At 46.3% G+C, this 14824-nt stretch overlaps 1 protein-coding gene across 5 annotated transcripts in view; it reads left to right on the top strand.

Moving 5' to 3' along the window:
* The first annotated feature begins 534 nt into the window (after positions 1-534).
* LOC118227679 (E3 ubiquitin-protein ligase Arkadia-like) overlaps positions 535-14824 on the top strand; it is a 47503-nt gene continuing 33213 nt past the window's right edge. Inside the window, exons 1-2 of one of the 5 annotated variants that reach the window (XM_035418435.1) lie at positions 535-956; positions 12123-13140. In XM_035418435.1, coding sequence (XP_035274326.1) covers positions 12207-13140 — 934 coding nt within the window. In that variant the 5' untranslated portion in view covers positions 535-956; positions 12123-12206. Of the gene's footprint in view, positions 957-997; positions 1150-1231; positions 1643-3766; positions 3872-12122; positions 13141-14824 lie in introns of those variants that run through there. The other 4 variants (XM_035418440.1, XM_035418436.1, XM_035418437.1 and 1 more) reach the window with 4 other exon arrangements.

Here is a 14824-nt window from a genome sequence, read left to right as displayed (position 1 = left end):
ATTGAAGTTAACAAGATCATCCTGATGCCTGTAACCTATCAACATGAATTGTTCAGGTTGCACAGATTTAATGGTGAGCAATAGCCAATCAGTAAATTTACAAACCTAAGAAAAACTGCAACATCCTCTGCTACTATACAACTAGCCCGTGTTCGCAGTCATCTCAACAATCCTACTACATAGTTTTTACTACTGAATCATACATGGTTAAATCATACATGGCTAAATGAGCCAACATTCCAAAAAATCTTCTGCCCAAGACCAAGCAAGCTTTGTTTCTTTCAAGCTTTCAACCAGCTCCCAGACAATGATGTTACTGTCCCTCGCCTTTTTTGACGGCAGTAAAGACTGAGTTCTTATTATTATTATTATGTTTCTAACATTTTTTTCTCATTCTTTAGTTTTATCAGTCCAATAGAAAATAATAACGATTTTTGTCCGCTAGTGGGCACAATATGCCTTGTTAGGAGAGCATTTCACATAAAAGTCGTCAAGTACCTGCTAGCGTCGGAAAGTGTCGTAAAACAGTTCTCACTCTCTCAGCGGCAAAGCTCTGGGGATTTGCGGAAAACAGATCAAGCCGAGCGCCAGCAGTGAGAGAAGGCAGCCCGCCTGTTTAAGCAGAAACGGACGTCTGGATGAGGCAGAAATGGGGACTTGATAGTGGGCCCCAGTGGCAAACGAATTTTTTTTTGTTTAACTTAGGAAATATATGAAGCCTTCTTTGTAACGCGTTATTATATGAGTCGTTCGCTGTAATCAGGATAAAAATAAGAACTTATCTTAAAGCCCTTGTCTCGCTATATCCATTCACCGTGACGTTAGTATCGGGCCTTGGCATTGTGTTGTCAGTTTCACAACCCGGCTGCTGACGTTTTTTTGTAACACTACTTTGTGCCCCTATTTCGGCTCATCAATAGCGATTTCTATCCGAAAGGGGAGTTTGACCTTTAGTGGTAAGTTTACAACGTATCTACCTACCGCTTGCTACTTTTCTTTTTCCAGACAGATTACTCGGCTAACCATTGTTTTCATCAGTTTCTATAGTGTCCAGCTGGATAAATTGGTATTTCAGATCTGTTTGCTATTCATCTGGCTTCTTTCACTTAACATACAGCTCGAGGATGGTGAAGGGGGAGGGCGAGTCCAGTAAGTAGGAGTCTAGGCAGCTAACAAAATATCCCTCTTAAAGAAGTGAAAACAGTTCTCTATCTAACCCATATTCTCCGTAACGATAATGTAATTTCTTAGTTAGCTAGCTAGCTAGTGAGTGTGTGATTTAACGTCTGCTAGTTAATGCTATCTGAATCGCTGTGAGCGTTAGCTAGCCGGTAGCAGTTAGGGCTGTATCCGTATGATCGTCAGTTAGCAGTTAGTGCTAACTAGCTAGTTTTCTAGCAAGCTTACCAGTTAGCCAGCAGTTGTGATAGCCATAGTCTACATTAGCTGTAGGCAGTTAAGTTATGTTAAATTGTTTGTGATGATGGCTGTATCGCCCCCTTTTGATCAGTCAAACGAGCAATGGTATCCCCCATCGCAGTCACTAATAAGCTAACAGACAGTGTTTCATTAGACTGTTCGCTATCAAGGCTAACGTTAGGTAAACAATTGAACGTCGTAACCAAGCTTACTAACTACTAAGGTAACGTTAGTGGATTGGCAGAGTGGTTGTCATGGGCAGGTTGGGTTTTGTTTTGATTTCGTGAATGCTGCTCTGGCGCCCATATATTCTGAGAACTAGTTAGCTAGGTAATAATTTAATAACTGGTTAAACTGCGTATGGACAATGTTGTATAACTTAGTTGTTAGTTACCTGATAACAAGTCTGATAAGTGCAAAGATGCCAAGCTCAAAAGAAATGTGTATTTTTCAGCCCAAGATCGAGGTCTGATCCCCTCAAAAGATGGACGTAATGTTTTGTAGCTTATGTTAGCTAGCAGTGAACGAGAGCTTTGTTAGATAAAATGTAGTGAACCTCTTTGGTAGCTCTATTGCTTCAATGACGCATTCGCAACCACTGGCTATCCCGCTAGCAAGTCATTTGAAATATGTAGCCAACTACCAACTATTCTTGCTAGCTGGATATGTAAACAAGCTGCCTCACTTGCTAGATGCGTATGTTCGTGGCTTTGTTTCCAGAAAGGGCTAGCTAGCTAGAGGCTAGAAGTATTTACAAATCTATTTCAAATGTGTCCTGCCGTTACCACTGTTTTGAACTGAACGTTGTCAATATTTCATATTATTATATATTGGGCGTTTAGTTCAAATCCTGTGCAAGGATTGAGGTAACTAGCTGGCCCTGTGTGTGTGTACCACATGTGTATGCTGGCCCTGTGTTTATACCACATGTGTACCCAAATATGTAATGATTTTGTGTATGTCTGTCCGCATGGGTAGTTGACAGATATCCTGACCTGTTATTGTTCTTTTTCCTGTTATCATAACTTGTGTATTGTTTGTAATTCTGCTCTCAAATTCGTAAATGGAATGGCTTCTAAAGACAATTTCCGACGTGCTGATAGTTGAAAATGGTGAGAGCAGCGATATGTGGACAATTAATTTGGGACTGGCTTTGAAAATATGTTGTTTGTTGCCGTGGCTAAACTGTTACAATTTGCCTAAATCATATTAAATGTATCTTTGCTTATTAATCCTACAGATTTTGTCTGAAAAGCCATCAGGCCTATCACTGCTAGATGTGAAAAAATGTTTAGCAATTTTGCTTTCCAAAGGAAGGAATGTGTTGCAACACTTGTTTTATGATTCATAATCTAGTAAATATTAATGAAATGAATGTAATTCGGTTACATTTGTGAAACTTTTTGACATGTTCAAATGATATAGCATACCAAGCATGTGCCCAGAACCACAAACGGTTCAATAAAATCTGGGCAATATGTAGCCTAAATTGTATAAATGTATAAATGAGGGATCACGGTCAAGTAAAATACTGGAATTGACTGTGATAATTTCAGAACCAATGACTAAAATATCATGGAAAGATAACCTCCTGATTGACTGGAAAGCCAAGAGCCAGAAATAGAATCCGTTGTGTATTCATACACATTCCCTGTAACTATGGCAACACCCAGGAACCAGAGGAATGCCATAATGCGGATTGGTGTCGTACAGCTGTTGAATAATGATAATATTAACCCTTTGAAGAGCAGGGTTTTTTTCGAATGTTTTTTTTTTCAAATTTATAAGTTCGTGTTCTAGAACTCAACTGCTTTCCATTACCAGCAGTGATTGTTTCATCAGCATTAGAATGTTCAGTTAAGAACATTCTAATCACATATTTGATCTTACATCTTAAGGGGTTAATGCGCATGTTTCAGTATTTTTATTCTCAGTCATTTCCATTTTGAATATGTTTATAATGCAGTCAAGAGCAGATATACTTGCCAATACTTTCTAGACTAGAGCATCTTGAATCCGTTTGACAGCTTTCTTCATTACAAGAATGTGTGACCACATGTATGTATACAATCACTTCTGTGAAAATGGCTTCACAGCACCACTTTATTCTAAATGGGAGTGATTTAGTTTAACTTGGGATTCAAGTTACAGTAAGACATAAATTTGGTTAGCTCATTTTGTAATAGTAGGGCATGTCTTGTTTTGCAAACCAATTTTAGGCCCCCTATTTCTTACCTTTTCCCAGTTTTTAATGCCCATTTGTTTTTTTCAAGGCCAATCCCAATGGTACAACATCTTATATAGTTTTAAGACTGAATGCTCTTCCTGAGCATTTATACTTTTGCTCTTTGAAGCAGGGGGGAAGGTTGTGGACCAGAACCCTCCCAACCCAGCCACGCCATGGCTATTGCTGTGTAACCCAGAGGATTCACAACCACAGTGCACTGGCAAGGTCAGGATTGCTGTCTTTGCAAAGATAGTGATAGTATGTCGACAGCATAGCATTGTAAAATATTTTTTTAATTACGTACACGCCAGAATAAGGGAGGCAAAGGACAGAACACATATTGAACCTTTTCAGTCGAAAAGTTTTTTATTTCATTCTCATAGGTCCCCGCTGACCTGAAATGCACTACAAAAACAAAACGAAAATAGCTTTATCACTGTAACCCAGAAGGTATTTTCCTTGCACATGTCTGTTTTTTTTTTACCTTGGATGTACTCTTCACTGTCTTCCAAGAGCATGTTACTCATGCAATTAATGCTCCCCCAAAAGTGATTGCCTCAAATAACATTTGGCGTGACCCATCTCAAAAATCAGATTTGACAAAAATTGGCTGATGTTATTCAACTAAATACAGTTTCTTATTGTGGGTGGGTGGGTAGAACCAGTGAGGGGCAAACACTGTATTGTAGTTACTGGCAGTACCTAGTCTGGTGTTCAATCAGATTATTAACCTTTTACCATATTTTTCCTGTTAATTTTGCCTTAATACAAGTCACTGTCCATAATGAGGATTGATTGATTCTGTAAGCTTCAGGCTTCCTGTCATGGACCATTTCAACAAAAAGCTGTGTTAAGATTATTACATTGAGCAATTATACTATAGTCCATGAATTTTTGTGCTCTTTTGGCAATCAGATCAAATATTGCCAAAATGTAAGTTTTATTTAAGTGTTTCTTTGCTGTAATATTTACCATGTGTTCAGATACCGAGCCTTCAATATAAAGTGTGTGAATATGGATGACCTGCAAGCTTCAGAGTAGCTGAGTCTGTTGATATTATTTGGGTAAGATAACGTGTGTGTGTGTGTGCGTTTGTGTGTCTGTCTGAATCTGTGTCTGTGTGTTTTTGTCCAGCAGTCTTAAATATGATTTAACCTTTAAAGAAGGACATTTTATCAATGCTCGCGCGAGGTCACGCAGGAACATACATATCGTGCGTTTGGCCGAGGAGCGAGATGAGATGTATGCCAGGGAGTGCCAAGAGCGAGTGAGGCCGCCAGGCAGAGCGAAGGAGAAGAGCCGTCAGGAATCCGCAGCCCCTTCCCGGCCTCGCTCCGCCGCTGCCAGCAAACAAGGCGGGAAGAGAGCAGACCGGCTTCGCCGAGCGGTTCGCCCGCACCGCGGGGCTATCGTGCTCAGGGACAGAATTAAAACCACCCCGCCCCCCTCTCTCCCCGTATCTGTATCCGTTTCGTGGATGCCGGGGGATACTGTAACGCTAGGCTAGCGCTCACATTTTCCCATAGAAGCTGCCTGGGCTGCTCGCGCCGCCGCGCAGCGGCTCGTCGGAGCTCCACGGGAGCGGTCCCAGAGTAGCCCGGGCTGGGGCTCTGCTTCGCCCGCGGCTCCTGCTTGACAGTGTCCCGGCGGGCAGCCGGTTGCAGAGTTACACCCCCCCACCCCCACCCCCCTGTTCCCCGGAGCCTGCTCTCGGCAGCACACCTCCTTTCCAGTGCCCTCTCCTCTGTGCATCTAGATTCCTCTCCTTCTGATCTGAAGGTTCCCGTTTCGCCCTGCTGTCGGGTTTGGATACGGTGGCACCACGTCCGTTTAGGTTCCTGGTCCAGCCTGACTCCTGGCTCTCATGTATGGTGCTGGCTGTTGAAAATCCAGACCGTCCAGTTTGTGGGCATTCGAGTCCCTCTGTGTCTGCCTGGTTACCTTTTCTTTTAATGGTGAACATGCTGTTTTTGTGGGAGTGAATTTAGTAGGTGAACCAGAGTCCAATTTCACTTTCAGTAAGCATGCAGGATAAGTCATGTGACTGTGACATTAGTCAATCTAGGACTCTTCAGATGAAGACTGAATAGTTGCTACTGCTGTGTTGTTAATGGGTCACAATGAGTGATCGAATTAGCCAAGGTAAAAGAGCATTACCCTAGCAGAATTTCCGCTACTCGTTGATTTTTTTCATATGTGATTTTGTATCATAGGAACACAATGATAGCGACAGATGAGGATGAAGCTTTTTAATACAGGAGAATATTACAGACCAAGCAAAGGTAGATTAATAAACGTTTAGCTAGTTGGCATGATCGTCAACTGCCTGGCTTGATTGCCAAGTCTTATATTAATTATTTAATGCCACAGTTTTGTGCATTAAATTAGTGGTTTTCACCCATTGAAGAGGTTTGTGCCTGCCGTATTGTATTACTGTTAGAGATTCAAAGCGCATGAAATGAACTATGCATCAAAATTTACTGGCTGCTCTTGTGTTCTACGGAGCATGCTTTGAAGCATGGATCTAATTAGTTCTTCTCAGAGTTCTAGTTAATCTAGTTAACTCCATCTAGTGTGCTGTGAAAAAGTATTTGCCCACTTCCTGATTTCCTCTATTATTGCATATGTGTCACACCGAATGGTTTCAGATCTTTAGACATAATGTAATATTAATTAGAATGAAACCCAAGGAAACACAAAAGGCAATGTTTTGAGCACCAACTGCTCATTTCAAGCCCTGCCACGGCATTTCTATTGGATTCAAGTCTGGACTTTCACTGGCTGACTCCAAAACTTATATTGTTTTTCTTTTCAACCATTCAGATGTGAATTTGCTTTTGTGATTTGGATCATTGTCTTGCTGCATAACCCAGTTATGCTTCAGCTACAGCTCAGAGACAGATGGCTGGACATTCTCCTTAACAATGTTCTGATACAGAGTAGAACTTATGGTGCCTTCAATAATGGCATGTCGTCCAGGTCCCAAGGCAGCAAAGCATCCCCACACCATCACAATAGCATTACCATGTTTGTCTGTTTCTTACTGTGAAATCCAGTATTTGCTTTATGCCAGACAATATCATAGCCGTGTCATCCAAAAAGTTCCCCTTCTGTCCATGGCCCATTATCCCAAAAGGCTTGGGGATCATCAAAGTGATTTTTTGCAAATGTGAAACTAGCATTGATGTTTCTCTTGGTGAGCAGTGGTTTCCGCCTTGCTACTTTCCCATGAATCTCCTTTTTGCCCAGTCTCTTTTTTTATTGTGGAGTTATGGACACTAACCTTAGCTGAGGCTAGAGAGGTCTGCAGTTCTTTGGGTGTTCTTCTGAGATCTTCTGTGACATTCCTGGCGTTGTCGTCCCCCCTTGGAGAGATTTTGCAAGCCAGCCACTCCTGGGTTGATTCATCACTGAATGAATGAATGAATGAATGAATCATTGCATTTATTTAGCACTTTTCCGGAAGCTCAAAGTGCTTTACAGTGATATGGGGGAACTCCCCTCACCAACCACCAATGTGTAGCACCCACCTGAATGCTTACCACACATTAGCTAATGTGGGGGGGGAACTATTTTTATCCTAATATATCAGGGGATGATTAGGTGGCAGGTCGAGAGTGCCAGGTTGGGAATTTAGCCAGGACGCTGGGGAACCCCCTACTCTTTGCAACGAGTGTCATGCAACCTTTAATGACCACAGTGAGTCATGACCTCAGTTTAACGTGTCATCTGAAGGATGGCATCTCCTACAGCACAGTGTCCCCATTGCTGCACTGGGGCATTGTGGTTTATTCGACCAGAGGTAAGATTGCCCCCTGCTGGCCCACCAGCACCATTTCCAGCACCAACTTGGCTTTTGCCAGGAGGTCTCCTGTCCAAGTACTAACCAAGCCCACACTTGCTTGGCTTCAGCCTTTCAGCAGGGACAGGGTGCATGGTGGTATGGCTGCCAGCCACTGTTCCAAGTGTTCTCCATTTGGAGATAATGGTGGTCACTATGGTTCAGTAGAGGCCCAGAGCCTTAGAAATGGCTTTGTAACCCTTTCCAGGCTGATATATTTCAACAGTGTTTTTCCTCATCTCTTCTGGAATTTTCTTTGATCATGGCATAGTGTGCTTGTAGAAACTTTGTGATGACTACTTCACTCTGATGATAAGGTTCAGTATGAGTGAAGTTGAATGAATGAATTAATTTAGTTGACAATTTAAAAACAAGATTTCATAAGACTGCAAAGCAGACAGTAATCTTTTAAAAATTAGGTTCCGCAGGGCTGGCTGCAGTCAAGCCTGGCTGTGTTCAATTAGCTGGGTGTTATTCCAAATTAAATTTGGTTAATTGGTTGATTGAGTAACTAAGGGGGCAGTTATGGGTGTTTGATAACTTTTTTCATTAAATAAAATGATTAAAAAAAAGGGTTTTGTGTTTACTCATTTACCCAAAAATATTACATTTTGCCTGAAGATCTGAAACCATTCAGTGTGACAAATATACAATAACAGAGGAAATCAGGAAGGGGGGAGATACTTTTTCACGGCACTGTATTTCAATCTTTATACAGTTGTCGGTGGTCACAAAGTACTGTTTTGTTTTCAACATATAATTAAAAGTATAGAAGCATTACTAGAAATATGGATGGACTCTTGGGATGCATGCCCATTAACGTAATATATGCTAATGGCAGCGTTATGAGCAGTGAGCCATCACAATGGCTTTTCCACCAGCAATGTTAGCCCTGGAACAATGTGTAGGTACTGTAGTAATAACTTCATGTTAAAAAAAAAAAAAAAAAGGAATTGTTTTGTCTGCTAGAATTTTTAAAAGTCTCTCGCTCGGTACATTGTCAAATTAGCCAGACGTTAACCTGCAACAACTTATTCATCGCATATGATTAGGCTAGCTGTTTCTTAAATGTTTTGTTGGCTACTTATAGCAAGGCAGTAGATTGTCACACTCACCGCACATGGAGCTCTGAAATGTTTGGGCTGATGGAGAGGGTCTTGTAATACGCTTGAAGTTTATTTTTTTTCAGCTTAGTAATGTTTTTTTTTTTTTTTTTGTATGTCAAATGAGGTAAACCCCCAGATATTTAAACCGCAGGTATGTTTTTATTCATCCATGGCCAAAAAAGTAAAACCAAAAAAAAAGAAACTTAAAACCAAGGGAATGTATTGATAGCCCCCCCTGGCTTTGGAGAGTCCTTGTTCAGCAGTCTGGGAAGTGGTGGCCCCGGAGGTCTGGTCTACTGTTTATTCACCCCTGAACATATTGCACAAATTTGCAGGTGCACAGTGTGACGGTTGTGCGTTATGGGATGCGGGCTACATGTCTAATAGATTCTGATAACCATCACTACACATGCAGGATGATGTCTGTATAAAATGTAGCTCAGCTTGAGTATATTTGTGTGGTAAATCTACTGCTAACAGGTTTTGCTTTCTCCCAAGCAATAGCTCGAACATTTTTGAGCTGTTGGCTCGAACATTTTTAAAAAAACTAGCTAGGCTAGACGGTGCATATTTCTCATTCAAATTAAAATTGATGTGGTGTCGTATGTTACAGCCTTGCTGTTGAAATTTACATTAAAGCGAGTCTGGCCAAAAAGGTCTAAGAAGGGAAAACGTCAACCGCCCAGTCCCATCAGCAGAAAAGGGGTAAACAGGATTGCGCTTTTTGGTCATTTCGCTGTGACGAATGGCCCCCTGAGAGCAGGGAGCCGTCGGTAATCCTCACTGTGTGACTCTCGCAGAGACGGGCCGCCTGCAGAAAGCAGGTATCTCCTGTTCCTGTCCGTTTTCAGCCATCCTCAGCCAGTATGTGGGTCACCCGGGTATGACATTCACCGCGAGGGGGGGGGATGGGAGGGGGGCGGGGGCGGGGGCAGGGGGGGGGGACAGGCACGCCGGGCCCGTGCTTGTGTCAGCCCCGGGGGGCCCCTGTCTGCGGTCTGTGGGACTCCAGCTCAGGCTTGCCGCCGCGCAGAATGTCCCTCCCTGCTTGCCGTAGATGGGCTGCGTGCATTAGCAAGGCTAACGAAGGTGTGGAGGCTAAGCGCGCGCTGTTAGTCTGTTAGTGCTGCCAGAGCTGCCTACCCCGACGCAGCTGCTAACACAAAGTCTCCCGGCATAAAGAAACACACCTGCTGTTGTGTAACGCAACTCCTTCCGCCACCCCCCTGCCTTTCCCCCACCCCCCTGCCTCTCCACCATGGCTTCACTGAGGCAATACCTTTGTAACAGGGTGCACGGTGAGAATCATTTCTGTAGGGACAGTAGTTGTAGTGTTTGACAGAGAGTCCGCAAAGGAAATTGTGGTTAAGTGACCTTCGACTTGGACCATCTCTGACCTTTATTCACTACTCTCTCTGTTGTGCTTTTACTATCGGAATACCCACAGGGCAGGTAAGAGGATGGAGCCGCTGCACCCTTATCTCCTTTGTACCATTCTGGGAATTACACAGTAAAGTGAAGTGTGTGGCTTTAGAAAAAAAAAAAAAAAAAAATTGATGTTTTTTTTTTTTTTTTTTTTAACAATGCAGGTAGTGTTTGTGTGCCTGCTTGTGCACATAAGCAAGAGAGTGTAATTCTGTGTGCACAAAGTTTAGTGTATTAAGGTCTGCAAAGCTGCCTTTTTAATGCATCTGTAGTTTCTGTTGAGACCTTTCAGTGTCTTTGGAGTATACCGTAATTCGGTCTTTGGGGTTTTAAAAAGTTTTTGGAAAAGAGAGTATGAGTGGTTCATTTGTTTGTGAAGAAGCCCTGTTTGAATACTTTCTCAGTTAAACTCACTTGCGATGATAACCCAGCGAGGTGGGAGTGCTGGCGATGTCAGAAAAGTCCGGAAGGACTGGAGTGGAGTGAAGTCGTCACCTGTGCCGAAGCAGGGGCGTTGCCCTCCACATTGCTTTCCCTGTCTGATATGGTGCAGGCCAGGGGGCAGTCTGCCGTGTTTAACATTACAACATGGAATAACAAATCCCCGTGTTTCCATTTCCTCAGTCCTCCTGTGCGTAAACAGTCCGGAAAAGTAATGCGGGTGCGTTCTGTGTGTTGTGTGGAAAAACTGACACGGCCATTTCGCATGTATGGAAAAAGCTTTCAGTGCTGGCCTTCATCGTTCCGGCTTTGTATCGATGTAGCTAATTAAGAAACCATTAGCACGTCAGGCCAGCAGACTTTAGCTGACGTTCCCAATGTTTCCACTACTGTTTTACCTGTTTTAGTAGTAGGCGACTCGCGCTCCTGTGGAAGTGCACATGCGTGTTTGGCTCCGGAGGGTGGGAGCCAGGAACCTTCCTGTCCTCTGTTTCTCCCCAGTCATTGGCCATGGGCAGTGTTCACGTGCACGCTGGATTCTTTGCTTTTTACTACAAACGCAGATATTCTGAGGTCTGTTTTAAAGATTACGTCTGACTGATGACCCAGACTTGAACCACGACAAAATAATTGCTCCTGTTTATTTGAGCCAATTGTCTTTCGCTGTCTGACATTTAGGCTATGTTGTTTGTTGATCATAGTATTTACACAGTTGTTGGTAGCATTGTGAGATTCAAAGAGAAAGCGCTTAGCCTAATTTGAATTGAAAGTGGAAAACGAGATGTCTCTCTCTAGCTGTCTTGCTCAACATGAGTAACTGAACAGAAATCATTCCTACGGTTTTTTGAAAATATATTATTAGCCTCTGACAAATTTATTTTGATCAGAACGCCAAAACTTTATTTGATCTTAATTCTTCCAGCTAATCCCGCCATTTCATCTCACTTCTGTTGCACGTGTAATAAGAAAATTATGACTGACATACTTTTATTGTGTTGTTATTATGGCAAAAATACAGTAATGAATGCAAGTTGCAGCATTCTGTGGGCTAGTGTGACAACTGCATAGGGCTGTGATCACCTACAGACCAGACCCTTCCTATTGGCTGTTGCTGTATGACACAGTGCTGTAGTTGGTACCGACTGAAGGAAATATTTTTATTTGTGGCAGCGCAATAAAGGGTGCTATATTAACACAGCAACAATACAAAAAAAGAAAAAAAGTACGTACTGTGGAATATTTGGCCCATAATTAAAAATAACATTGCACATCACCCACGCTACCAACTCTTGAGTTTTGTGGACCTACTAGTGTACTGCTGTAATGAGTCATGCCCTGTCAGCTTCAGGCCGCTTCTTAGGCTGTTGTTTCTGGTTTGGAAATTGAGTTTCCTGTTTCGTTTCTGCACATGGAGTCATGCTGAAGCCCAGAGCACAGTTCACACCGTACGAGACAGGGCAGCAGAGAGCCGGAATGGTGGGAGGGGCCTGTGCTCGCATTATCCATGTATGGGGTGCTGTGGCATTGTCTGCTCATGTTAATAATAACCAGGGGCCTGGTTGACATGTTAATTCCTCATTCTGCACTCTTTTTCTGATAGGTGAATTCAGGCACCCTGCAGTGATCTGTCTGATGTCTGGTTTTTGTTCTTGTTCTCCCATAGCTGGGGTGGAGTTCGGAGCACTGGATGGACCCCTAAGAGCCGGCGTTGCTGTCCTGAGTGTTGCTTCCGCGGGGGACGGCCACGATGAAGAGCGAGGTCCCGTCTGACTCGCCAGGCAGACACGAGCACCTGAAGGGGGCGCTGGCCAACCCCGAGCCGATGGAGGCCGCCAAGAGCTTCCCCGCCGACATGGACGTGATCGGCAAGGTGGGCAGCGAGTTCGCAGCCATCTGCGGCGAGGCCCGGCACCGGCCCCTGCGGGAGGTGGGCCCCGGGGCCCGCAGGGACCCCGACAGGGGCCTCCCCGCCCGCAAGAAGCGCAAGAGCCAGCAGGCGGGGCCCTCGGACTGCGCGCTGAAGGAGGCCCGGCTGGCCGGGGGGCCCCTGGCGCCCTCGCACCGCGGGGCCGGCGCCCTGGAGGGCCGGAGCGAGGACGAGCGCCACCTGGAGTCGTCCTTCAGCGACTGCGCCTCCTCGCCCTCCTCCAGCCTGCGCTTCGGGGACTCGGACACGCTCAGCTCGGAGGAGGAGGAGGAGGCGGGGGCCGGGGGCGGGGCGGTGGTGGGGGAGGGGGCGGAGCCGCTGCGGCGGCGGAAGGCCGTGCCGGGAGGGGGCGGGGTGGGGGTGGGGCTGCGCCCGGCGGCGGGCCGGACTCGGGGGAGCGGCAGGCCGGCGAGGTGGGCGCGGCCGGAGGCGGAGCCCGTGCTGCTGAAGCGGCCGTGCCTGAGCGCCCGGCGGCCGCCGCACAGGAAGCGCTTCGTGAAGGCGGGGCCCGGGGCGGGTGGGGCCGGGGCCGGCGCCCAGCGGACTCAGAAGCAGAAGGAGCGCCTGCAGCTCCAGCGCAGGAAGCGGGAGGTGATCGCCCGCAGGAAGTACGCCCTCCTCCACAGCACCAGCAGCTCCAGCGAGGAGCTGAGCAGCGAGTCCTCCTCCGCCTCCTCCACGGAGGGCGAGGACGAGCTGTACGTGGACGTCAGCAGCGCCAGCAGCCAGCCCGGCAGCGCCTCCATGGCCGCAGGTAAACGCCCAAACCCGAACCGGGCCTTCTGATAAGCAGGGATGAAAATTACCCCCCTGATGTTTTTGCATTTGGAGCCGCTCCAGGTCTTACCACGAGCCTGTTAGCATAGCAACATCAGGCAGGCCCCATTCGCTTTAATTCTAGAAAGATCTGGCTCAAACTGCTGGGTGCTGTCAGAGGAATACAAATCTCTGAGCCGCAGTCATATATGGCGCCCATCATTACGCACTTATACACTGTATGATGGATTTACTGCACCCCATTCCTCTAGTCCTGGGGGAAGGACGCTAATCGTTTAGCCACTGTACTGGGAAATGGTCAAGAGTAGCTGAACTGCAGCACAAAACTGCAAAAGGGGCGACATAGCTCAGGAGGTAAGACCGATTGTCTGGCAGTCGGAGGGTTGCCGGTTCAAACCCCGCCCTGGGCATGTCGAAGTGTCCTTGAGCAAGACACCTAACCCCTAACTCCTAACTGCTCTGGCGAATGAGAGGCATCAATTGTAAAGCGCTTTGGATAAAAGCGCTATATAAATGCAGTCCATTTACCATTTACCATTTACCATTACAAAACACCTTGACTCTGATGTGTTTCAGAGGGCACGGAACCCTTTGGCATTCTGGCAGGGTGGAGTGAAATGGTTCAGATAGCGCCCTCGCTGAGGGCTGCCGCTCTGTTTCCCAGCTGTTTACACTCAGCCCCTGTTACTATGGAGGAGGAGCGAGGGCGGAAAGGCCAGCAACCTCCTCACATAGCTGCACCGCGCGCTAGCACGCAGCACATCGACATGCGCCAGCACACGGCACAACGACGTGCACCAGCGCACAGCAATGTGTGGGAGCACATAGCACAGCAACGTGCACTAGCGTACAGCACTGCAATGTGTAGGAGCACGTAGCACAGCAGCGTGCACTAGCGTACAGCACTGCAATGTGCAGGAGCACGTAGCACAGCAGCGTGCACTAGCGTACAGCACTGCAATGTGTAGGAGCACGTAGCACAGCAGCGTGCGCCAGCGCACAGCACTGCAATGTGTAGGAGCACGTAGCAGAGCAGCGTGCACTAGCGTACAGCACTGCAATGTGTAGGAGCACGTAGCACAGCAGCGTGCACTAGCGCACAGCACTGCAATGTGTAGGAGCACGTAGCACAGCAACGTGCACTAGCGTACAGCACTGCAATGTGTAGGAGCACGTAGCACAGCAACGTGCACTAGCGTACAGCACTGCAATGTGTAGGAGCACGTAGCACAGCAACGTGCACTAGCGTACAGCACTGCAATGTGTAGGAGCACGTAGCACAGCAACGTGCACTAGCGTACAGCACTGCAATGTGTAGGAGCACGTAGCACAGCAGCGTGCACTAGCGTACAGCACTGCAATGTGCAGGAGCACGTAGCACAGCAGCGTGCACTAGCGTACAGCACTGCAATGTGCAGGAGCACGTAGCACAGCAGCGTGCACTAGCGTACAGCACTGCAATGTGTAGGAGCACGTAGCACAGCAGCGTGCACTAGCGTACAGCACTGCAATGTGTAGGAGCATGTAGCACAGCAGCGTGCACTAGCGTACAGCACTGCAATGTGTAGGAGCACGTAGCACAGCAGCGTGCACTAGCATACAGCACTGCAATGTGTAGGAGCACGTAGCACAGCAGCGTGCACTAGCGTACAGCACTGCAA

Source organism: Anguilla anguilla, chromosome 5 (genome assembly GCF_013347855.1).
Source record: "Anguilla anguilla isolate fAngAng1 chromosome 5, fAngAng1.pri, whole genome shotgun sequence".
NCBI classification, from domain to species: Eukaryota; Metazoa; Chordata; class Actinopteri; order Anguilliformes; family Anguillidae; genus Anguilla; species Anguilla anguilla.
Note: the sequence above shows the minus strand (reverse complement) of the source record. Positions and strands in the feature narration are given on the sequence as shown.